Genomic DNA, 26,439 nt, shown 5'->3' with positions numbered 1-26,439 from the left:
TGATATATATAAACAGCAACATCTATTGAATCCTGGTAAACACAATCTAGCGCCCTGCAATCAAGGTAGCTACACAACTACGCTATAATTTACAATTTTGATGGGCAAAGTAATGAGAAGTGCGTACAAAGCATAATGTCTGAAATGACTTATCAGGGCCGGATCCAGGAATTTTTGAAAGAGGGGGTTGACCTGGTAGCAGTTATTTATAGCATTACTAATTTTCTCTTTTCTAATGAAATTATATGAAATTATTAAACCACGCGTATTGGAAAAGAGAGGGTTAATTGCAACTCCCTGAACTCCCGTCTTGATCCGGCCCTGCTTAGAAACAGCAGATATAATCATGTTTCAATAGATGTTGCTGTTTAGATTTCATTTCAGACATTGTGCTTTGCATGTACTATTTGAACGGGGACTGCCCTCTAGTTTGTCCATCAAAATCGTAAACTATAGCTTCGTTGTTTCTCTATCTTAGTTAATTGGCTACCAGTCGCTCAAACGTGTTAAACAGCTGTTTCAATAGATGTTGCTGTTTAGACGTCGTTTCAGACATTAGGCGTTGTACGTATAAATTCGAAAGGACACTGCTCTTTACTTTGTCTATCAAAATCGTAAACTATAATTTCGTTCTTTTCCTATCTTTAAGGTTAGTCTCGCGTAGCCAGACCTTTTTCCCGCGTCATTTAATTCGCGACGCGTCTGGCTACGCGAGACTTCGTATTCATCTGCAAATTATGAACGTCTCTCAGGAGTTGAATAGATTTCATTATTTGTATTTTTAATAGTACAAGATGTATGTACATCTGAGTATAGACCTAGCCTCGCGCAGCCAGTTCCTCCCCTTTTTGACTGCTAATAAAATTTTAGTGTAATTATCATGCGTAGATGTCGTGCGCACCATGTGACAGACTAACGATTTCTTTGCACTTTCTTGTCACCCCGCATTTCATAACTCTAGATCTGAGTAGGTTGTGTATGCACACGCCTAGCACGTCAGCTCAAAAGAACGATGACGTGTAAAGCAATTGCCCGTCCATCAACGACTCATGATCAACTCTACGAGCCTTCCAAACCTTGAATTCCTGAATTCACAATGCTGCCTTTGTTTATGCTTTTATTGATTTCCGCCTTGTCAGAAACTACGGACCAATCGTGTTACAGCAGCGGCTCTTACTGTGTGGCCGAATCCATCAATTGCTGCTCGGGACTTTGTATCAACTCCACATGCCAAGTGGACAGTGATGAGAAGAACAACACTCAAGTAGACTCACAACAAAAAGACAACCAGGAAAGTGTACAAGAAGGTAACCAGGAAACTGATGATGATAGAAGGGCTGGCGAAAGTGATGGCGATGAGGAGTGTTACGAGAGTCTGACAGAATGTGACTGCTCGTCATCAGGAAGCAACGATTGTTACAACTGTTGTAGTCAGACTGCCCTCTATTATAGAAGTCGCTGTTGGTGCATGTAGATGTGAGAGTATTTATGAAGTAAAAACGAAGAGCTATGTGCATGACATGATTAAATTTGCATTGAGGTGCAGGAAAGGGGAAGCATGTGGACATGTCAACACACTCACACTCACTCACTCACACACCCACCCACCCACCCACTTACACACACACACACACACACACACACACACACACACACACACACACACACACACACACACACACACACACACACACTACTACTACTACTACTACTACTACTACTACTACTACTACTCATTGAAAGTGAGGCCCATCTAGATGAGTAGATGTTGACTATAGCTTATCTTGATAGTTTAGGCATAATAACGTAAAGTAGTAACTGTCTCTTAGTGGTAACCATCTTTAGTTGTTTGTTTTGCTGCGTGGGTGTTATCTGTCAGCTGCTAATATTTGGTGTTTTGGCTTTTTGAAATAAACTACTACTACTACTACTACTACTACTACTACTACTACTACTACTACTGAGAGAACTGGTGTATTTGAACAATCAAACGGCATCTGCTAACACACTACTACTACTACTACTTGAATAAACTACTACTACTACTACTAATAATAATAATAAAATCTCTACTGAGAGAACTGGTGTATTTGAACAATCAAACGGCATCTGCTAACACACTACTACTACTACTACTTGAATAAACTACTACTACTACTACTACTAATTGAAAGTGAGGCCCATCTAGATGAGTAGATGTTGACTATAGCTTATCTTGATAGTTTAGGCATAATAACGTAAAGTAGTAACTGTCTCTTAGTGGTAACCATCTTTAGTTGTTTGTTTTGCTGCGTGGGTGTTATCTGTCAGCTGCTAATATTTGGTGTTTTGGCTTTTTGAAATATACTACTAATAATAATAAAATCTCTACTACTTTTTTCAAAATACTACTACTGTATGTAAAAGCTTCCTCTATAGCAACAAGTTTCTAGGTTGTAACAACTTTGAGATAAACAGTCTTCTGCTGCTTCCAGCAGAATGTTGAAGTCCCTTGAGGTTCTGTGAAGCTTGGACTACTACTACTACTACTACTACTGATGCTACAGACTGTGTTCTGTTGGTAGACGCAAGTAATGCGTTCAATGCTTTGAACCGTCGAGTTGCTTTGCACAATGCTCACATACTATGCCCTATTATTGCAACAGCTTTAATTAACACCTACAGAGTTGACATATTGATGTATGTGATTGGAGGAGAGACTATACAGTCAACTGAAGGTACTACACAGGGTGACCCTCTGGCCATGTCAATGTATGCGATTGGCATTAGTCCTCTCATCACCAAAGTTATGGGTACGTGCAAGCAAGTTTAGTTTGCTGATGATGCTACTGGGGCAGAATCCATTAAGAATGTGAGAAAATGGTGGGATGCTATTACAGAGCATGGACCAGAATTTGGCTATTTTGCTAATGCTAACAAAACATGGCTGATCGTGAAAGAGACCAAGCAGGAGCAGGCAAGAGATATTTTTGGAGACACTTCTGTTCAGATAACAACATCAGGGAAGAGACACCTTGGTGCTGCTCTTGGTAGTTCATCCTTTGTTGAAGAATATGTCAGCAGAAAGGTAGATAAATGGGTCATGCAAGTAAAACGCTTGTCAGAGATTGCATTAACACAACCACATGTTGCTTATTCTACATTTACTCATGGCTTGTCATGTCAATGGTCATACATATCAAGAACTGTCGAAAACATCTCTTCCATGATGCAGCCGCTTGAGGAAGCCATTCGTGATTATTTCATTCCTGCCATAACCGGCCAGCAACATTGTAGCCAAGACGTGAGAGATTTGTTGGCTCTACCTTGTCGACTTGGAGGTTTAAACTTGACTAATCCAACTCACACGTCCGATGTTGAGTTCAAGTCTTCCTGTCGTATCACAGCACCATTAGCAGCTCTCATAATACAACAAGAACAGTGCTACAATGTGGCTGTCGAAGCTGTTCAGAAAGAAAAATCTGCCACAAAATTTGAAAAACGGGCTTCTCAGAAACAAGCTTTAGTAGAAATAGAAGCTAATTGCCCAGCATCTATGAAACGATGCGTTGAACTTGCCTCTGAAAAGGGTGCATCAAATTGGCTATCCGTTTTACTGGTTGAAGAACATGGTTTTCATTTGAGCAAAGGAGATTTTCATGATGCTTTATGCATGCGCTATGGTTGGATGTCACCAAATCTACCTTCAAAATGTGTCTGTGGATCTGCTTTCAACGTTGACCATGCAATGGTATGTTCTAAAGGTGGCTTTCCGACGCTAAAAAGGCACAATGAAATTAGGGATATAACTGCCGATCTTTTGACTGGAGTGTGTCATGATGTAGCGATAGAACCGATGTTACAACCTCTGACTGGAGAAAAGTTTCAGAAGAAAACAGCGAACATGTCTGACGAGGCTAGACTCGATCTTTCAGCGAGAGGAGTCTGGACAAAAGGAGACCGTGCATTTTTTGATGTAAGGGTATTTTACTCAAACGCGCGCTCCAATAGTCAAGGCTCTTTGAGATCAGCATTCAACATCCATGAATGTGGAAAAAAAACGTGAATATGCGCATCCAGTACTGGAAGTGGAACATGCCAGCTTCACTCCGTTGGTTTTTTCCTCTACCGGTGGCATGGGCTCTGAAACTTCCACCTTCTACAAACATCTTGCCAGTTTAATTGCCAACAAAACTGAAAAGAAATATAGTTCAGTGATGGAACTTCTGAGATGTCGGATCAGCTTTTCTCTAATAAGATCTTCTGTTTTGTGCATTTGCGGAAGTAGATCAGCCAAGCACAGGCCTCTGAAATGTCATGACATGGATTTAATCAACAGTGAGGCTTGCCTCACTAAGTAGATTGTGACGTTGACTTAAGTGGGTTTGTTTAGTTGAATGGATTGATATAGTGTTGTGTTGAGTGCCGTTGTAGTGGCTTTTGTAGTATGGGCATGACCGGTGGATGCTTTTGCTGAGTAATATACTACCTCTACCACTACTACTGAGAGAACTGGTGTATTTGAACAATCAAACGGCATCTGCTAACACACTACTACTACTACTACTTGAATAAACTACTACTACTACTACTAATAATAATAATAAAATCTCTACTACTTTTTTCAAAATACTACTACTGTATGTAAAAGCTTCCTCTATAGCAACAAGTTTCTAGGTTGTAACAACTTTGAGATAAACAGTCTTCTATAATCTACTTTCTGCTGCTTCCAGCAGAATGTTGAAGTCCCTTGAGGTTCTGTGAAGCTTGGACCTGCATCCTCGCAAACACATCACGCAGGCCCGAAGGAGTGCAAATGACAGTCGACATCTCAGCCAGTTGATAGTTGTGCTGTACTCGGTGTGGTGCTTTTCCGATAAAAGTGAGGCTAGTCTTTTCAAAAAAATAGACGTCAGTTTACTGCATCCTCCAGTGCATGCTAAAATGATTGGCGTGAACGATGAAAGCTCCACGTTATTAATTCGTTCCTCGTATCGCCTTTTCTTCTCTTGTTCCTGCCGTTTATATAATGACGGGATCTGCACTGATTTGTAGGATGAGGCATTAGGGTTGAAGACCCTGACGTCAAAGAAAGTTCGTTGGAAGTGCCCACCCCAAAATCCACTGACAGCAATATCAAGTCTGGCATTTTCGTCAGAGGTAGTACAGCGTTTTTGAAACACCTCGCCGTTGAGAGGTTGCAGAACGGGCTCTTTGTGTACATCGTGGCAAACCTCTGTCAACAAGTTGGTAAATAAATCGCGGACCTCGTTATGGCGGATGCTGGGGTATCCTCCTGTTGGACATGACAGAGAGTGATCTACTGAGAATTTAGATCCACATGGACATATGTCTGGGAGGTTGGACGGGTGCCAACCGTATCTGAGGCACAGGGCATCCCGAAACGCAGATTTGTGCAAAGTGAATCCGTGTTGCTCTAGTGGGATTGCGGTCAGCCAGCAGGAGGCACCCTTCTCACAGGCCAATTCAACTGAACGTTTCAATTCCACAGATAGATCATTGACAGTGATTTCAGAATGAGACTTTTGTGCTAGATGTTTTTGCTGGCGAATGCTAGCTTTCATAGAATTCTGCTTGGTAGGAACGTTATCCAGGTTTGTTTCTTGTTGCACAATTCGGTTGACCAGTGGCGCACAAATTAACTTTGAGTATTCCAGCTCACAAGTCAACGAACGTGGATCTACAATTCCAAGGCCGCCTAGTCGAGGTGGTAATGCAAAAAGCCTTCTCATCTTGTCTCCTGGAGTACTTCTATTGGTTATGGCGGGAATCAGTTTGGATCGTAACGCCTCCTCCAGAGGATTAAGGTACTCTGCAAAGTTTTCATTGGTTCTGAGTGCAAATTTCCAGCGTCCAATCAGACCCCGTGTGAATATCGAGTGAGCAGCTTGTGGTTGAGTTTGGGCAATGCAACTGAGTCGCTCTACTTGTAACTTCCAATTGGTCACCTTTTCTTGCAGGAAGTTATTGCAGAAATCTTTGTTTCCAATAGCAGCTCCAAGGTACTTTTGTCCTTCTGTAGTAATGTTGATATTGGTATTTTCAACTACTACTACTACTACTACTACTACTACGTACAGTAGAATTATGCAATTAATTCGCTGTAGATTGAGTTTTGCCCTACTTCGCTCGAGTATACTGTGTATCCGTGGAACAAGATCCTCTACGTATAGACCTATCAAAGTGGACCTGCTGGGACTCATTGAAAGTGAGGCCCACCTAGATGAGTAGGTGGTGACTATAGCTTGTGATAATAGTTAAGCATACAGTGTAATGACGTAAAGTAGTAACTGACTTTTAATTGTTTGTTTTGCTGCGTGCGTATATCTGTCACTTATAGTACTACTACTACTACTACTACTACTACTACTACTACTGAGAACTGGTGTATTTGAACAATCAAACGGCATCTGCTAACACACTACTACTACTACTACTTGAATAAACTACTACTACTACTACTACTAATAATAATAATAAAATCTCTACTACTTTTTTCAAAATACTACTACTGTATGTAAAAGCTTCCTCTATAGCAACAAGTTTCTAGGTTGTAACAACTTTGAGATAAACAGTCTTCTATAATCTACTACTACTACTACTACTTGCAATCTTGGGGGTCTAAACATTTCTAACCCGACCAAAATGTCTGATATTTCTTTTCGTGCTTCGCAACATATCACTGCACCCCTTGTGCACTCGATTGTTGCTCAAGAACAGCTATACACTATATCGTCTGCTGACATGATAACAAGGAAAAGCGAGATGAAATCGCAGAGGCGAAACTTCAATCGCCAGCTTTTGGATTCGCTCAAAGACAATGCATCCTCTTCTTTGGCTAGATCGTTTGAATTAGCCTCAGAGAAGGGTGCATCAAGTTGGCTTACAGTACATCCAATTGAAGAACACGGCTTTCACCTGTCTAAGGGTGACTTCAGGGATGCACTATGCTTAAGGTATGGTTGGAAACTATCTGATATTCCTTATCAATGTGAATGTGGTGAATCATTTAACATCGATCACTCCATGGTATGTAAGAAAGGGGGATTCCCGACCCTAAGACATAATGAAGTCAGAGACATAACAGCTGATTTACTACGAGAAGTCTGTCATGATGTTGTTACTGAGCCTACCTTGCAACCGCTATCAGGTGAAAGTTTTAGTTATTCTACTGCCAACGTAATGCCGGAGGCTAGAGCGGATATCTCTGCTCGTGGCGTGTGGAGGGCTGGAGAAAGAGCATTCTTCGATGTAAGGGTATTCTACCCAAACGCTCCATCCAGCTTGAAACACCCCAACTTAGAATCTGCTTTTAGAGTGCATGAGAATGAGAAGAAACGTCAGTATGGTGAGCGAATACGAGAAATTGAACACGGATCTTTTACTCCACTTGTCTTCAGTTCGACAGGAAGCACAGGTCGAGAGGCTACTACGTTCTATAAGCGCCTTGCAAGTCTCCATGCAGCAAAATCGGGTGAACACTACAGCAAAGTTATGCAGTTGATAAGATGCAGGCTTTCTTTTGCTCTTCTACGATCAAGCATCTTATGCATTCGTGGAACACGATCCAGTTTCTATAGACCTATCAAAGTGGACTTGTTGGGACTCATTGAAAGTGAGGCCCATCTAGATGAGTAGATGTTGACTATAGCTTATCTTGATAGTTTAGGCATAATAACGTAAAGTAGTAACTGTCTCTTAGTGGTAACCATCTTTAGTTGTTTGTTTTGCTGCGTGGGTGTTATCTGTCAGCTGCTAATATTTGGTGTTTTGGCTTTTTGAAATAAACTACTACTAATGTACTACTACTACTACTACTGAGAAGATATGGTGTATTTGAAACAATAGCAGACTACGTATACACAAACGGCAACTTACAGCGAATGGCAATAAACTATTACTACTACTAAACAATTACTGTCATATACAATAGTACAACTTTTACTACTACTATGTCATGTACAGTAAAGTCACTAAGCTGAGGAGGCCAGGTGCCCCTCAGACGTAGCCAGGAGAATATTGTTTTCCGGCCTGACGTAGCGTTTGCACCTGCTGCCCCTGATGCACATTATGGAAGCTCTTAGGAGTGCGAACCCGAGTCGACATCTTAGCCAGTTGATCACGCTACCGTATGGAGTGTCCTTTTTCTCAGATATCATTGAGGCCAGCTTTTTGGTAAATGACGTTGTAAGCTTGCTCATGCCACCAGTGCAAGAAAGGATAATAGGTGTAAAGGAAGCATTTTCTACTTTTCTCAGTCTTTCTTCATATTTCCTTTTCTTCTCTTGTTCCTGTCTTCTATAGCATGATGCAACTTCAAAACATGTGTACGAGGTGGCATTGGGGTTAAACACCCGGACATCAAAATATGTCTTCTCAAATCTTCCTCCCCAAAAACCTCTTGCCGAAATGTCTAATCTTGCATCATCATCTCGACTGCTTGAACGTAAAGAGAACGTCTCTCCACTTAGTGATTGCAACGTGGGCTCCGTTTCCACATCATGACAGACATCAGACAACAGATGAGAAAACATATCTCGGATTTCATTATGGCGTATAGTTGGAAAGCCTCCCGTGGGGCAGGACATAGCATGCTCCACTGACATTTTTCCACCGCAAGGGCAAGATTCACTCATATGAGGGGGGACCCATCCATATCTGAGGCATAGAGCATCTCTGAATGCAGACTTATGTAATGAGAAGCCGTGATCCTCCAATGGCAGCACTGTGAGCCAGTTTGATGCCCCCTTTTCATTTGCTAACTCGAACATTCTTTTATGTTGGTGTGAGAGGTTATCTCGAACATTATCAGCAAGAGTTTTGATTTCTAGCCCTTTGTGCTTGCGAATTTGCTTTTTGAGAGAATCCTGTTGATCTGGGGCATCTCCTAGAGTGATCTCCTGATTCAAAATGAAGTCAACAAGCGGTGCAGTCATCTTTCGAGAGTTTAAGTATTCAGAAGACAATGAAGTTGGATCTGTGATTCCCAGACCACCAAGTCTGGCTGGTAAGGAGAAGAGTTTTCTTTCCAGTTCTCCAGGGGCCGAACGACCAGTTATAGCAGGAATCAGTTGAGATTGTATTGATGATTCTAAAAGCCCAGCAAAAGTTTTGAAATTCTGATATGTTCTCGCAGTAAAAATCCACCTGCCCAGAAGACCGTGACTTAATGTGGAATGAGCTGCTTGTGGCTGACTTTGGGCAATGGAAGCCAATTTGTCAATCTGACGTGTCCAGTCTAAGATTGCATCACTGAGATAGCCGTTACAGAAGTTTTCAGTTCCCAGTGCAGCTCCTAAATACTTTCGACCTTCAGAGGTGATGTTCACAGCCGTTTTTGAAAACACACGTTTGGCTTCTTCAAGGCAATTCGGTTTGACGATCAACCAGGATTTCTTGGCATTTGGAAAGTATCCAAATTTTTCTCCATGTATGGAGAGTTTCTCCCACCATTGTTTGACTGCTTGTATCTTTCCTCCGGCTGCAGCATCATCGGCATACCAGACTTGGGTGCTGCCTTCTGTTTGTACTTTTTTCAGCAGAGGTACTGTGGCCAAGGCGTACATTGCCATCGCGAGAGGATCTCCCTGTGTGGTTCCCTCACGCGACAACAAGACTTCCCCACCAACGAATAGGGGTGAAGGCTGTTGATATGTGTTGAGCAATACGGTATGAATTGCTGGACAAGTGCTTGAGATGTTCTTTAGAGCCAACTGACGGTTCAAGCTATTAAAGGCATTTGTTGCATCTACAAGTAGTATGGCTTCCGTATTGTCATCTTCAAACAATGACTGCATGGCATGTATTGCAGCCTCACACCCAGCAATCTGTCCTGCACAAAGCTGCAAGGTTCCGGTTGCCGAGAGCACGTCAGACTTGACCACAGAAAGAACCGCCTTTCCAATAATTCTTCTAACTGTCTCACACACACCAATTGGTCTCACCCCAGGATTTTTGTTCAGAGGTACAAGACGACAAGCCACTAGAGCTGAGATACCGTCAGGATCTACTATCTCTGTTGAAATTCGACGAGCAACAGCAGCTAGAGCATTACAGAGATCTTTGGAGGAAGTGTGAAATCCCGTACACAGGCGTTTCCATTGAGTCGAGTCAAGGCCAGAAGGACCAGCTGCACCAGAACATCGCATTGCTGTATTCCTGATCAGTTGTCCATCAAGAGAATCAAACAAGACAGGATGGACTGGAGAAGCGTTTTCTTTAGAATTCACAACATAGTCAGGATCGAGGGAAGAAGCATTTGGATGTTTTTCTTTGAGTACATCTCTCACGGTTTTTTGACTTGAATTTGTCAGGTAGTCATCCAGGTGTAAAAGACCATTAGCACCTTCATCAGACAGTAAACGCATAGCAGCATTCACATTTCCTTTCTTCAAATGACCAGCGAAAACGTGAGGAAGATCGTCGATTTTGGTTGCCTTGTTAGAAGACCTACTATAAGTTAGATGTTGTTGGATCGTCTTGGCTTCATACAACAGAGCCTTGATATCACCCGCCTTCCAGGCTTCTAAGCGACGGGTCAGACAAGAGACATGATCAGGACCTCTGGACCGCTTGTGTGGCTTCTGTAGCAGAAGATGGGGCATCACCATAGCTACTACTACTACTGAGAGAACTGGTGTATTTGAACAATCAAACGGCATCTGCTAACACACTACTACTACTACTACTACTACTACTACTACTACTACTATTTTTTTTACTAAGAGACATAGTGTATTTGAATAAAAGTACTACGGACATATACTATGAATAAAATATACATACATTAATGTGTCCACAAAGTCTACTATTACGATTGTAAGGCAAAGACAATAATTAGGTAGCAACATTTTGCATGTTTAGAGATATGATATATTTAACAGCAAGATAAACGACTCTCAGCAGAAGCCAAGAGTATACTGTTGTTATTTAATGATTGGGCTCTTTGTTCTGGATCTGCACCCCCTGAGACACATAACTACAGATCGAAGTAATGCGAAGCTTAATCGACATCTGACCCAGCACATTGTTGTACTGTAGGCCATTTCCTGCTTTTCTGAGACGAGAGATGATAGTCGTTTCAAGAATTTTGACGTTAAATTGCTTGCTCCTCCTGTGCAAGAGAATATCAGTGGCGTGAAAGAAGCATGTTCGACTCTTCTGATTCGAGCCTCGTATTTACGTCTCTTTTCTTGCTCTTGTTTCCTGTACAGAGATGATATTGCTGATGATCTATATGACTGAGCATGAGGATTGAAGATTCTGACATCAAAATAGGTTTTCTGAATCTACCACCCAAGAAACCGCACGTGGAGATGTCAAGCCTGGCTTCATCATCAGTGCTGTTACGCTTCTGAGGCAGTATCTCTCCAGTCAGTTTTTGCAAAATTGGTTCTTTCTGGACATCATGACAGACATCATCTAATAGGTTAGCCACAATGTCTCGGGTCTCATTGTGCCTCAGTGTTGGAAATCCACCAGTAGGACATGAGAGTGAGTGATCAACTGAGAAATGGGCTCCACAAGGGCAGAAATCAGGTAGAAATGCTGGTCGCCAACCATAGCGTAGACATAGTGCGTCGTGAAACTCAGATTTTGTCAGAAGAAAACTATGCTCTTCTATATATAGGTAGAGCTGTCAGCCACACAGAAGAAACTTTTTCTTTGGCTAAATCAACAGCTCGTTTGAGATTTCTATTGAAGTTGGCCGAAATTTCCTCATCAGTGACATTGATGACAAGATTTTTCAGACATTCGACTGAGGCTTTCAATACGCTTTGTTGTTGTGAAACCTCCTCAGTCATTTGATTTTGCTGCTGAAGAATGAGCTTGGTAAGAGGCTCTTTAACTTTCAAGGAGTAAGCAAACTCTCTGTGTAGGGAAAAAGGATCAATGATTCCAAGTCCACCTCGTCGAGTTGGAAGAGCAAATACTTTTCTCATCGTTTCCCCGTGTGCAGATTGACCCGCTACTGCAGGAATTAGGTCTGAGTCGATTGCTTTAGTCAGTAGTTGCAGAAATTGGGCTAAGTTGCTGTTGGTCCTGGCCATATTGGTCCATTTACTGCCTTACTCCATGAGTGAAAGCTGAGTAAGCAGCATGTGGCTGTGTCTTGGCGATGACAGAGAGACGTTCAATTTCCTTAGTCCAGTTTTCAACTTTGTTCTTGAGAAAAGTGTCACAGAATTCCTTGGTTTCTAGAGCAGCTCCTAGGTATTTCCTACCTTTCGTAGTGACGTTGATATTTGTGTTTTCAAAGTGAGATCTTGCTGCATCAATGTTTCCTTCTTTAGCTATCAGCCATGACTTTTTGCATTAGGCAAGTGTATAGCCAAATGAAGAGCCAAATGTGTTGAGTTTATTCCAACATTGTCCTAAAAAGTTAAGTTTCCCAGCGTTGTCAGCATACCAAACTTGTGTTGTCTCTTTTATGCTAACGTATGCCAAAAGAGGAACTGTTGCAATGGCATACATTGGCATAGCTAATGGATCACCTTGAGTCGATCGTGCCTTCTTTAGATATTAGAACTTCACCTCCAACAAATAGGAAAGATGGTTGAGGGTAGGTGTTGGCGAGCACCGGTAAGATGGCAGGACAGTTAACAGAAATATTCGAAAAAGCCACTTGACGGTTCAAGTTATTGAAAGCGTTAGAAGCGTCTACAAGTAAGATTGCTTCTGTATTTGAATCATCAAGGAGAGTTTGCATTGCATGTGAGGCAGACTCAACACCTGATAATTGGCCTGCACACAGTTGAAGTGGTCCAGCAGCATTCAGTATGTCTGACTTTGCAATACAAGAATGGCTTTGCCGATTATCCTTCTTACTGTTTCACAGATGCCAATTGGTCGAACTCCGGTTTTCTTGTCCAGTGGACTCAGACGACAACTCACCAAACCAGTAAGACCAACTGGATCAACAAATTCTGTTGAGATCCTGCGTGCTAGCAAAGCCAGGGAATTGCAGAGGTGCCTAGAAGGGCCTTGGAATTTTGTGCATAGCCTTCTCCAGTCTGCAGCATTCGAATCGGAAGGACCAGCAGCACCCCTTCATTTCAAAGCCATGTTGCGGATTACCACTCCATCAAGCTGATCAAACAAGATTGCATGAACAGGAGGAGCTTGGAGACCTGGATCCAACACTGCATCTGGTACCAAAGGTGCAGGATCAGGATGTTTTTCTTCAATATTTCTCTTACTGGCTGGTTACTACTACTACTGGTGTATTTGAATAGATTATACTACAATACATTTTAACAAACTAAATACTCTATAACATATTATACATAAATAACAATAATACTGCAACCACCAACCAGAAAACAGTCATTCGTTGATTGAAAGTTTAATCAAAACATATCTATAGACTGCTTGTAAAGCCGACTCTCTGCGCGGACAGAAAGTATGCTACCGGATGAATACAACGCTTTTCTGCCAGACCTACAGCCTCGCAAACACAAAAATGACGACCCTAGAAGAGCGAATACTATAGTCAGACTCTGCATCTTATCCAGGCAATTGCTATAGACTGTATGATAGGTCCTTCTTTTCTGGAAGGAGATATGCTAACTTCTTTATTAACTGTATTTAATTAAGCAGGTAGTCGTCAATTTGCTTGCTCCACCGGCCGGTACATGCAAAGATAAGAAGTGTACATGAAAGAAAGCCATTTCCACTCGCTGCAATCCGTCTTCATTGCATATTTCCTCTTTTTCTCCTGTTCTTGTTTTCGATAACATGATGTACTACTACTATGTGTCACTGCCGCTAATAACGGTCAAGTCACCCCATGAAGGGGGCAATAAACACAGTCTCAGAGTTTATGAGTACAATACTTTTCCTCAGAGAACTTCCGGCGCTGACAACCACACTCACGCCTCTGTAGACCTCGATGTCAGAATTAGAATAAAAACCACATAGTGACAGTGTTCCTTGCCAGCAACCTCCGTAGTTCTCTTTCTTCTCTTCCCAGCTGTCTAATCTCAAAAACCCCGATGTATTTGTAGACTACGGGGACTACATGTGTATGGGGACTATTTGGTCGCGGGCAATTATCTCGCTCTTATTTGGTTCCCGGAACCTTTTAGTGGGGGCTTATTTGGTTTCGGGCACCGGCGGAGACTATTTGGTAGCGGGGACTATTTGGTTTCGCATTTACTGCGCCTCGAATCGGCACTCTCCAACTCTTACAGCTGTACGAGACGGACGCGAACGACGTGACGATGGCCATGATAATTTTCACACGTCTCCCAAACGTCTCGCTAGGCCGAAGTCGAGTGCGATCTGCTTCTTCTTCGTTTGTATTTGGCTTCATATGAATACCGAAGTCATCACGACATTGTCGATCGCAATTTCACGTGTCTGACGTTTCGAATTCGTTTTAAGACAAATCTCGGCTCGTCTGGTAGCGGGCTTGTCGAAAGTAGGCGGAGTAAGAATCTAAATGTGCCTAAGATGTTTTAGTGCGTAGAATACTGCGGCCAGCTGCAGATTTATGCATCGATCCTGCAGGGCGTCGATCGATACCTAGGTGCACAGCGACGTATGCGTACTGTCTACAACCTATTGCAAGGAAGACGATCTACGTCTCTTTAGTTGGTTGTGCGCACGACATAGGTAAGATCGGTGATGACTTTTCAGAACAGAAGAGAAAATAAGTGCATGTAGTTCGAGAAACAATTAATTAATGTATTTGACGTAAAATCACTTAATTTGCACTTGGTCTCCTAGATGGGTATTGATGGTGTTTGTATGCGTTGTTGTACACTTTAGATCCATACGGTTTGTAGATTAGGTGAGCTTAGTAAAAATCTTGTTTTCTTGTATACATGCTGTATCTTCTGTCTCTTTTTGCCATCTAGTCTGTCCGTCCGTCCGTCCGTCTGTCTATCTTTTCTTTGAATGGTGACACATCAAAATGTGCTGTAGTAGAATCCGGATATGCAGGCAAGAAAATGAAGACAAGAGCCATGCTAATCAGCATGCATACAGGTATGAATGTGTATACAGAGATGCAATGCAAGAGTGATCAGTGGAAAAGTGTCTAAGTTAAATTGGCTCATCAACAATGTAAAGTAGAGGACTTCTTATATGACTGAAACAGTAAGCTTATTATGTTAATTGATTTAGAAATTCTACAGAATTGTTACCGTCTTACGACTAGATCATGTAATAGTTTGTATCGAAGATTAAATAATCTGTCTGTCCGTCCGTCCGTCCGTCCGTCCGTCCGTCCGTCCGTCTGTCTGTCTGTCTGTCTGTCTGTCTGTCTGTCTGTCGTTTGCTTGTTTGTTGTGTACTTCTGCACCAATGCTTAATTTTGGCTGTTCCTCTGTCTCTTTGTCTGTCTCTGTGTTCTTTGTGTGCCTTGGTAGTGTATTCAAGATTGTTTCTTATTTTTAATAATTACGTTCTTTGAATTGTACAGATCGGTGATAGATAATATTCGATTGAAACTTTTGTACCACTTCTCGTGTTTCTCACTTTGTGGCGTTATCAGTATTGTAGGAGAAGCGTTCCTGAGAGTATACGCGTCCAAACAAAACTTGGCGTTGCATAGTACTGTAGTTTTTAAAAGTGCGATGGAATAGTCTAACTAACTTAAATTAAGTTCTGCGAGGCTATACTAATATTATACTCTAGCGTATTTAGTGTAATATACAAACCTTCTAGTCCTCTGTTAGCGACTTTCCACTTTGCAAACGTTGTATTATATCTACAACTGTAGTCGTCCTCGCTAGTGCAACAACACACAGATGTTTGTTTTCCTTGTAACACACAAGAGATTCTTACTCCGCCTACTTTCGACACGCCCGCTACCAGACGAGCCGAGATTTGCCTCAAACCGAAACGTCAGACACGCGAAATTGCGATGGACAATGTCGACGTCGTAATGACTTCGGTATTCATATGAAGTCAAACACAAACGAAGAAGAAGCAGGTCGCACTCGATTTCGGCTCATCGAGACGTCTGGGAGACGCGTGAAAATTATCATGGCCATCTTCACGTCGTTCGCGTCCGTCTCGTACAACTGTAAGAGTTGGAGAGTGCCGATTTGAGGCGCAATAAATGCGAAACCCAAGGCCGGCGGTGCAGGGTGGGCCAGGTGGACCATGGCCCACCCATCATTCGAAAGAGGGACTTCTACCAACAGGAGTTTGGCGAAAACTTCCGGAAATAGTATAGGTGATTAAATAAATTAGCTATTGTTCACCTCTACAGATAAGACAAACTAACCGTATAATTCGGAAGTTTATAGCAGGAAGTGTGGGACGGGCACAACATGCCTCGCAAACCCAGTCAAATAGTCCCCGCGACCAAATCGTCTCCGCAGGTGCCAAAACCAAATAAACCCCAGCTAAACGGTCTTGGGAACTAAATAAGAGCGAGTCATAATTACCCGCGACCAAACAGTCCCCGCGACCAAACAGTCCCCGCGACCAAATAGTCTCCGTACAACATGTATCCAACGTAAACTCCCGACGCTGTGTCTTTCGGCCTCTCTGTGCAGATTTCTTTAATTAACCAACTGAGAAGCTTGCAAAACCGCCGTAGTTGGACAGGAGAGAGCTGCCAACTCTCCCGCATTGAGCGGGAGACTCCCTCATTGGGGACCCTTCTCCCGCCTACCGTACCCGCATTTGGCATCAAATCTGCCGCATTCTGACCATTGGTGGGCGTGCCTGTTCTGTGTAACCGTACAGTGTACCCCTAGTTAACTAGGCTAGTACATACTTAATATCCGGATATCAATGTCTAGGTGCCAGCCCCTCTCTCCATCTGGCTCTTTCATACTTGATTGGTCACAATCAGAGTCTCTGGGTCACAATATTGACATAGAAGGAGGAGTTGGTCAGGCAAAACTGTCTGAAAGTGGAAAAGGAAGAGGGGCTGGCTATCCTAGCCTACCAAAGAGTTGTATATTGCTGGAAAAGTGATCGAAGAAGGCCAGAGAATCTAAATCATCCGAACTAGCAGCGAGAATATTAAAATGTGTATCGCTAGATATACCTCGTTCATAGATTTAGTCTAGGCTTATATTTGAATAACAGGCAGTGTTTTACATTTGTTGCAGTTTGCTTATGTAAGTTTAGTGTACTGTAATTAATTAATTAATTAATTAATGGCTTTTACTCCAACCAAGCATGCAAATATTTAAATTTTGATAATTGTATGCTATTATATATTATTTAACATTTATTACGATATAAAATTTAATAGTATTAATGCTATTGCGGGCGTGTCAAAATTTTTTAGAACTCCCGCATTTTTTCCTGCAAACTCAAGCATAATTTTGATTCAGCTATGATGCCTTTTTTGACTCAGCAGTAATCGACCGTTTTTGGGCATCTAGAGATGGTAAAAGCCACGAGACCGGACGGCAGGCATGCAACCATAGAGCACAACGCGTATAATAGGTGCCGCCATGTCACATCCGACACACACACACGCGCGCGCAAGAAAAATGAGAAAAAATGTAGGGTTGCCGTGTGAGAAACAAGACTATGTAAAGTGTGTTGTGACATCTTTCGTGAATTCATTCATACAGACTGAGCGCAATACTGTATTAATTAACCCTAGCCTGTGCTGCGCGTGCAATGTAGAGTCTACGATGTACTATAGCCCCGTAGACTCGAGCCAGTCTCTCACCGCCTCGTCATTCCCCGGATTGTCAATCCTCGACATCCTCGACAATCCGGGGAATGACGAAGACGGGGAGAGACTGGCTCGAGTCTAATAGCCCCGTGCTGCGCGTGCTATGTAGAGATGATGTACATCTCTACATTAGCCATGGGTACATGTATAGGTCTCATTAATTAAGGATGACTTACGAGTAACCAATACACTGTATTGTTCTCGTTATGAATGAAACTGTTGTTTTTGTTGTTGTTGTTCGCTGTTGGTTGTTCACTGGCCCTCCAGTCGCGAGAGACTTTGATTCTAAACAGATGTACGCATACAGCAACTTCTGTAAGACATGCAATAGAGTTAATTGCTGACATGCAGGAATTGAAATCACATGCAGGAATTGAAATTACCATGGGTGGCAAGTAATATTATCATTTCTACTTATAGATTGGTTTCGCCTTCAAATTTGACGTCACCTCTGCAATCCGGTGCATGCGTTGTCATCATGCGTTATTGCATGATAGGTACATTCACCTTCACATGTATTGTGCGCGGTTATATAAATAATTATGCTGATTCATCAATGACCGCGCGTACCGGGACCTTTCTTTCCTGAACTGTCCTCTAGCTTCCAACACATTCCTCTGCAGACTAATGTTAGGTTTCCGTTTACTTCCACCGTCCAAAGCATCTGAATTAGAACAACCAACAAGCAAACCGGTTCTAAGTAAATCGTTGATTTTCAAATTACTTGTTCCACTCAACAGACTTCAGAATTCAAGATATACAATATATTAATATATATATAAGCAAACTATTGCTATCTGATCAAAGCTCAGCAACGCATATGACAAACAGCAACAATTTGAAAAAACAATTACGGTTATCACTTATCCCATAACATAGGTAAACATATTCTGTTGCTAGTAGGATAAGCTATGGCTGTGAACAACACTGGTCTACATGATCAATGTAGTCTCTGCCTTGTTTAGGTGAGAAAGATGCAGCACATCTTGGGCAAACTAGTAAACCGCCTTTACCTTTCTGTCTTGGAGCAATGCTGTTCTTTAGGTTGTCTTCTGGTTTTGAATAAAGCATGCCAAGACCAGCAAGTTGAGAATCATTACTCAACACCTGGCTAGTTGTTTGTGCTGTTAGTGACGAATAGGATTGGGATGGTCTTGTCACCATTTGATGCCCTCCTAGGATAGAAACAGATGCTTCAAGGTCTGCATCTGACGTTGGTTGAGTGACAGGTCGAGATCCTGTTGTCATGCTGGAGTATGGTGGTAAGCGTTGCTCAAAATCTGAATGGCTACTATCGACTTTGCCTTCTTCTTTGCTGTTGCTGTCAGTTGAAAGGTTATCTGTATCAACAGTATCTGAAGATGGACCATCACGAGTTACAGTGTAAGGGTCAACAAATCCACGAGGAACCAAGTCCTACATACAACAAAGCTCGCATTACGAGAACTCGCTTTTTTGACATGCCTATTTAGCACTGACCGATTCTGTTTGTCCAGAAGCAGAAGGCCAAGGACGCTGCCGTACACTCTGTCTTTTGATTTGATCTTCAATTCTTTTCTGGTACTCGATGGCCATTCGTCTGTCATAATCTGAAAGCTAGACAATCACAGTCAGTTGGCAATTAAAGTCATAACAATGGTAGATGTATCACAACTTACTGGAACAACTCCAGCAGGCTGTCTGTCTCTGCTGGTACTAACTGTTGGTCTCTCTCTCTGCATCTGAACAGCTTTTTCTTTGGCTATTCGAAGCTCCTCCTCAAGTGACCGAACATGCTCTCTCTGTCTGTGGATTGTCAATTGAGCACTACTTAGCTCATCTCGAATTGTCTCTTTCTCTGATTGCAATCGCTCACGATCTGCTCGTTCAGTCTCAAAATCCTCTTTATACAACTGAACCTACAAAAAACAACTGAACAGTCAGAACAAACTCTTGATGGCAAATACATGTCATGCATGGCCATTGTCAGTCTTCCTACCTGTTGCTCCAAGACAAGTATTCTATCACCATCGCCAGACCGATTCTTTAGATCCTTACTTTCCAGCTCAAGCTGCTGTCGTTTGGCATACTCTGCCTGAAACTGCTGCTCTAACATGTTAAATTTGCCTTCTAGAAGATCACACCGCTCCTTGGATTTCTTCAATTCAGCCTGAATTGTATGTTTGTCCTGCCTTTCACGATCAACAATGGCCTTCGCTGACATAAGAACTTTGTCAACCTCTCGTTTCCTTGTATCTTGCGCGATACGAAATTCTTCTAGTTCGCCTTCAAGTCGTGAATTTCTTTCACGTAAAGCCACCAATTCAGCTTGCTGTGTTTTGCAATAAGCATCCCAATCATTGGTAACTTGCAAGGCCTGAAAACAAACATTTAACAGCTGAAAAACGTATCACAAGCAGCCAAATTTACCTCATCTTTCTCACGAGTTACCATGCTTAGAGTCTCCTGTAGGTCAGCAATGACGCTGTCCTTCTCCTTTAATTGGTGTTCAAAATTTCTCACCAATTCCACATCCTCTGCATGACCAACTCCTGCATTTGCCATTGTTTTCTTGACCTTTGCAGCTTGCTGTAAATGAGCCACCTGGTTTACCAGATTATTTCGCTCCTCTCGAATTTCTGTTATTTGTTTTGTTAAACCTTCTATAAGAACGTCTTTTGTTTTTACTAATCTTTCTGCATGAGCAAGTCTTTTACTCAGTCTAACTAATTCAGCAGCAGCAGCAGGTGATGATGAAGTAGAGTCATCACTAGAAAAGTCTCCACTGCTCAAACTTTCCAATGCTGTTTTTGCAGTGTTCAATTCAGTTCTGAGCTCTTCATTTTCTTTCCTTAGTTCACCAGTTACCAACACCCAATCCTCCTTTTTCTATGAAGCAACAATTGCCTAATTAAAAAGTGGCCACAACGCACATTAGTGCAGGATTTGCGGAGCAGACAAGGCAAGCCTCCGGAAAAGGTGCAGACGTGACTAAACCCGGAAAGCGGTAACATACAACACATATCCAATAACCGGTTTTGCCGGTAGTGCAAATGAGGGGATTCCCCCACCGCAGGGAATACCACTCAAACCCCCGCCCGCCCAACGTCGTGCCAACAAGCATCGATCATCAATCACACACATGCAACGCCGTTCTGTCGCTGACTCACCGGACTAGTATCTCCTGCTCGAAGCTGCTGAACTTCCTGCTGTAACTTGGCGTTGTCTTTCACCAAACCTTCCACGACGCGACGTGACGCACCGACAGATTGAGGAGCTTGACTTGCGCCTGCCTTTCTAATTAACATATTTTGGTCGTCTAGTCTTTCTAGCGCTGACTCTAGCCTTTCAACTTTTTGCTTGAGGGTAGCATTTTCGGTTTGGGTTTTATGAAGAAGTAGTCCCAATGTCTCGGCACCTTTCATTCTCGCCTGAAGACTTTCCTTCTCGTCTGCTAGTTTCTGCGCCACATGCCGAAGCTGTTCGCATCTCTGCTGAGCTGTTTCAAGATGGTCTAACATGTTCCTACTCACTCCGAGGTCAAATGTCGACTGAAGTGGTCGGAGTGCCTATATACTACTTTACGCATGCGTGGACTTCCCCAACGGGAAATACCACCCGTAAGTCTGTATAATTAATTATTCCCAGAGGGGTATTTCAATTGCTACGCAAGTCCCTCTCCTGTTTGCTCTTCTGTTCGCCCACCACAGTGACGCATATTATAACTTGATAAGGGCAGAACATGGAAAGCAACGGCAATAGACTGTAGACAGGGGGGCTGGGCCCCTCGCTCAGTGTAGGAATCGAAAATTTTCTGTGCCAGTGACTCTTGCAAATCTGTTTACGGTCGAGGTAGTTTTTGCTTACTCGATAACCACAGCACAGCCCCGCTCGTGAACATCTTCCTACTCCACTGCTGAACAGTTGGCTCCAGAAATTTTTTGCATGATGCAGTGATCATGCAAAAACGCCAAAGGTTTGTATTTTGTTAATTAATTAATATTAATATATTAATTAATCAAGTCATTAGAATGAAGTATGGATTAAAATTAAAGCACACAAATTTAGTTATCTATGTTAGTATTTTGTTTTAAACTTGAACTATCAGTAGGCATTAATTAAGTAATTATTTAGAATTTAATTTATATAGTTTGATGTTTAATTTTAATCCAATTGTGTACTTTGGTAAATTTATAGTAAATTTATAAATAATTCTACTTGGACGTTTAAAATTGGTCATATTTACTGGTGGTGGCTGATCTACATGCGTTAAAATTTTCCTGAAATTATGAACATGCTGATACATATTAGCACTATGAACGTTAATCAAAACCAATTGTTGATATCTATAATATAAATGTGCTGCATGTTTGACAATATTATTGTACTGTAGTAACACGTACCCGCCATTGTTATACTGTTATTTACACACTACACAGTCATACAGAGCACTGTTATAAAAATAAACATATTAAACCAGTAGCTTCCTGTTGACATAAGAAACATAACAAGCACTGCTGAAAGTTGTTGAAAATTGAAATGTATAGGAATAGTCTTTTTTCTAGCTTGCCAAAGCTAGCTACAAATGTTTGCATGAAACAGCTAGAGGTGTCCAACTGTGATTTTTATTTACTATTTATTTTTATTTACTATTATTCTTATTTACTATTATTTTTATTTACTATTCACGTGACATGCAAGCTTAGATAGATGCATCTTATCTAGAGAAAAGGCTAGGCTGGACAAAACTACATCTGTGAAACCAACACCCGCATAAAGGAAGAACGCACCAATGCCTGCATGCATACATGTCTGACATCTCACATTTCGTCTGTCTTACAAAAATGCATGCTTTCAAATTTCAAGTTATCAGAAAGATGACGACTAATGTCTTTATCACCAATATCTTAGTCATGTAAGCTTGTTGCTATATAGTTGACTCTGTCGCCAAATTTGGCAACCTGGATGACAGTCGGAAACCCCTGATGAAGTTTCCAGTAGTATTGGCAATGTGGACCTGCATGAACTCTTCTAGTCGGCATATATAGATGCAGGAAAAGCTTGTAGTTGTAGCAATGAAGCACACTGAAACATTCATGCATTATATTATAATTAGTGCCATTCAACACTGTCTCTTCTAGTTCTATATTGTATATAGTCCAAATGGTGTAAGAATAACATATTGCTGATCTACAAGCAGTTTGTAAAACATATTGGTTAAATTGTTCTTATTAGATAGTGAAACGTACGATGACACAAGCTCCAGAAGAAGCTAGTCTCATGACATAACTCCTCTTGATGCGATTTTAAGTGTGTTAGAGCCTACTTCATACGGTAAGCTGTTTATCAAGTCTTCCATGCGTGCGTGTGTGTGTGTGTGTGTGTGTGTGTGTGTGTGTGTGTGTGTGTGTGTGTGTGTGTGTGTGTGTGTGTGTGTGTGTGTGTGTGTGTGTGTGTGTGTGTGTGGAGTTGTGTGTGTGTTGTCCATTTTTTGTGTGTGTGTGTGTGTGTGTTGTGTGTGTGTGTGTGTGTGTGTGTGTGTGTGTGTGTGTGTGTGTCCGTGCGTGCGTGCATGTGTGCGTGCGTGCGTGCGTGTGTTTGTGCGTGTGCGTGTGTTCGTGCGTGTGTGTGTTCGTGTGTGTGTGTGTGTGTGTGTGTGTGTGTGTGTGTGTGTGTGTGTGTGTGTGTGTGTGTGTGTGTGTGTGTGTGTGTGTGTGTGTGTGTGTGTGTGTGTGTGTGTGTGTGTGTGTGTCATATGCATGTATGCATGTATGTATGTATGAATGTATGTATGGTTATATAGATGCAAATTTCTTCTTCTCTCAAAGTGACTCCTTCTGTTCTCTCTGCTTCTGGACCTGTCATCATCAGAGAAAAATGCCGTCCTTTACAACTATTGTGCCAACAAATTCGGAACACGTCATCACTGCATGTCAAATAATCAAGCCTCAAACAATGAGGGCTGTCGGGCAGGTGATAATCATTTCTCCAAATTCTTACGCCAAGAGAAATCAAAGCACGCAGTTCACAGAGGAAAGCTGTACATGCATGATGGTGTCAATGTCTCTTCAGTGAATGTCTTGAAACTGAAATGGATTCGACTTGTTGGTGCTCACAATAAGGCAAAACGTGCTGAATTACTATTGAAGAGAAAAACACATTTTTGCTGAGCAGGAAGCTTGTGGCAATGATTTTTGGAACTTTAGCAAGAAACTGTTTTCTCCTTCAATGGCCACTGTTCGTCCTGTCAGCTCCAATGACAAGGTTTACAGCTTCTACAACTCCTACAACGTTGATGATTTTGATTCAGACTTTGCTTATCCAGAATGGTTAATTAAAACAGCCACCTCTTCCTTCTAGTCCTTTCAAGTACAATCCAATAACAATGTCTGAAGTTAACTTAAAGAAACATTTCGGCCACATGCGTTCAGCAAGTAGCCATTGCTTTTTTGCCGCAAATATGGTAGCGTGCGTCTCTGAAATGTTTCGTTAACGCAAATCTCCGAAATGTCTGAAGGGTAGATCTAAATCTAGCCCTTCGCCTCTTGATGAATCGGCTATGTTGTTTACAAACGTTCTCTTTGGCCTGCTCTTCTGGATCCCTTCAATTGTTGTTGGTCTTGTCAGTCTGTATCTCTATCAGTTGTGGAAGAAGGCAGTAATCAAACTGATTCCTAAAGGCCTTGCCATGGATAACTGCTCTGACCTGTCAAAATTTTGACCTATTACTCTGACTCCTGCCGTTGGCAAGTTGTACCACTAGCTAACATCATCAAGGACAGATAAAGTAAATTCATGATTGAAAATCTTTACTCGCCTACTGACACTCCGAAGGCATTCCTCAGTGATGTGCATGGCTGTCTGGAACATCAGTTTCTTCTAATGGAAGCTTTCAAAGATGCTAGGAAGCGGCAGCGATCCATTTGCTGTAGCTGCCTTGACTTTAATGCATTTGGGAGTGTCCGTCACAAGCTTATTGATTTCACAGTCCATCAGATATCACGGTTCATCTAAAGTTGTACTCTAAGTGCAAGACCTATACTCCAACCTGTATGGTTCCATACTCGTGAATAATTCTCTCACAAAGTTGTTTCCTTACAGTATTGGAGTCTTTCAAAGTGAACCGCTTTCTGTTGCAATCTTTAATTCCGTCACTTGCCTGCTCTGCAAACTTTTGGCTCATGAGGCTCCTGTTCAAATCAACTGTCAAATTCAAAAAATGCTCGTGTTCAACACTTAGCAATTTTAAGGCGTTAGTATTTGCTACGAACAAAACTCTTAAATTCAACCCTTTATTTCAAGAGCCATTTGAGTTTCAGAACCATCGCAAGTGCATGTAAATTTTGCCAGTTTGTGCAAAGCCAAACGACTAGTACAGAGTGTTGATGATCAACAACACTTGGATCTCATCAAAGCTTGTGTTCAACACTGCGCTTGCAAGAGGATGACGATACTTGGAGTAAGATGTACGGTAGTGTCATTCAAAGACAGTGTCCTCTCATTCTGTCTTAACGCCATTCAGGATGCTCTACCTCATAACGCAAACTTAATTGCGTCGTTGGCAGAAATCTGATTCTTCTGACTGTACACTTTGCGAAATTATCAAACCCTAGCTATATAGCTTCAACGTTTGCTCAACAACTGCAAGGCGGCTTTAAAGAGTGGGAGATACACCTGGCATCGCTATTCTGTGCTTAAACGCATCTGCCTGTTCTTAGGAGAACATGCATCTACCAAGATCCTGGACAATCTCCGTTGACTTGCCAGGCTTACTCTATGTACTCCCATCTGTTATTTCCAACTCATCTCTTCGCAGTGACATCATCCTATGGTGCCAGAAAACTAAGGAGATTAGTCTTCTGGAATTGACAGTGTGTTTTGAAAAGAAATTTACCACCCCTCTGAATACAAGAAAATCAAATACATCAATTTGATATCTGCCTGTAAACGAGGTGGGTGGAGCTAGGGTTGTAAGTTGGGTCAAGAGGCCTGGTAGAAAGCTTTGATCCTATATTTCGGTTCCTCAATGTCAGCAAGCATTCATCAAACTTCCTGCTCAGAAAGCTGTGCAGAATTTCTATTGGCACATCACTTGCAATCTGGTGTCGAAGAAATTCAGACTGTTGGATGAACTCTGACTCATTTGTGTAATAGTAGTAATAGTTGTTTTTTTAATTCTGTGCTAGTTTTGACTGTTGCTGTCTGTTGTTGTTATAGTTTTAGTGTCTAGTGACCTTTTATATACTCTGTGCCATACTAGTTGTATACGTAGGTAGGGTCTCGAACACGCCCCTGAGGATGAATAATATATGTACATGTATGCAAGTAATACTTAGTATATATGTATGGAAGACTTGATAAATGGCTTAGTGTACAATGTAGGCTTTAACACACTTGAAAATCGCATCAAGAGGAGTTATGTCATGAGACTCCTCTCTGTCTCTGGAGATCGTTTCACCGTCTAATGTTTCACCATCTAATAAGAACAATCTGAGCAATCTATTACAATTTAAACTGCTTGTAGAGCAGCAACACGTTATTCTTACATCATTTGGGTTAGAACTAGAAGAGACAGTGTTGAATGGCACTAATATGCATAAATATTTCACACTGTGCTTACAACTACAATTATGATTTCCTGCATATGCCAACTAGAAGAGTTCAGGTTCACATTGTCAATACTACTGGAAATTTCATCAGGGGTTTCCAACTGTGGCCATGTTGCCAAATTTGGCAACAGAGCCAACTATATGAGCTTACGTGACTAAGATATTGGCAACAGAGACATTAGTCGTCATCTTTCT

At 41.8% G+C, this 26,439-nt stretch overlaps 4 protein-coding genes and 1 pseudogene across 4 annotated transcripts; 1 reads left to right on the top strand and 4 right to left on the bottom strand.

Moving 5' to 3' along the window:
* Nucleotides 1-4,067: 4,067 nt before the first annotated feature.
* Nucleotides 4,068-10,610, bottom strand: LOC134193094 (uncharacterized). Its single transcript, XM_062661916.1, has 2 exons — nt 7,810-10,610; nt 4,068-4,468 (listed from the first exon to the last, which is right to left on the bottom strand). The coding sequence occupies exon 1, from the start codon at nt 10,608-10,610 to the stop codon at nt 7,974-7,976; it is 2,637 nt and encodes an 878-aa protein (XP_062517900.1). The 3' UTR covers nt 4,068-4,468; nt 7,810-7,973.
* Nucleotides 4,492-6,020, bottom strand: LOC134193843 (uncharacterized). Its single transcript, XM_062662692.1, has one exon. The coding sequence runs from the start codon at nt 5,730-5,732 to the stop codon at nt 4,686-4,688; it is 1,047 nt and encodes a 348-aa protein (XP_062518676.1). The 5' UTR covers nt 5,733-6,020; the 3' UTR covers nt 4,492-4,685.
* Nucleotides 6,634-7,775, top strand: LOC134190266 (uncharacterized). Its single transcript, XM_062658716.1, has one exon. It carries the CDS (start codon nt 6,646-6,648, stop codon nt 7,636-7,638), a length of 993 nt encoding a protein of 330 aa, XP_062514700.1. The 5' UTR covers nt 6,634-6,645; the 3' UTR covers nt 7,639-7,775.
* A 315-nt stretch (nt 10,611-10,925) lies between the features above and the next one.
* LOC134192999 (uncharacterized) lies at nt 10,926-12,050 on the bottom strand (annotated as a pseudogene).
* A 6,348-nt stretch (nt 12,051-18,398) lies between these two features.
* Nucleotides 18,399-21,515, bottom strand: LOC134189801 (centrosomal protein of 55 kDa-like). Its single transcript, XM_062658186.1, has 6 exons — nt 20,806-21,515; nt 20,066-20,524; nt 19,635-20,012; nt 19,315-19,554; nt 19,136-19,252; nt 18,399-19,072 (listed from the first exon to the last, which is right to left on the bottom strand). The coding sequence occupies exons 1-6, from the start codon at nt 21,154-21,156 to the stop codon at nt 18,566-18,568; spliced, it is 2,052 nt and encodes a 683-aa protein (XP_062514170.1). The 5' UTR covers nt 21,157-21,515; the 3' UTR covers nt 18,399-18,565.
* Between the last annotated feature and the right edge of the window lie 4,924 nt (nt 21,516-26,439).

Source organism: Corticium candelabrum, chromosome 1, assembly GCF_963422355.1.
Source record: "Corticium candelabrum chromosome 1, ooCorCand1.1, whole genome shotgun sequence".
NCBI lineage: Eukaryota > Metazoa > Porifera > Homoscleromorpha > Homosclerophorida > Plakinidae > Corticium > Corticium candelabrum.
This window is presented reverse-complemented; position numbering and strand designations above follow the sequence as displayed.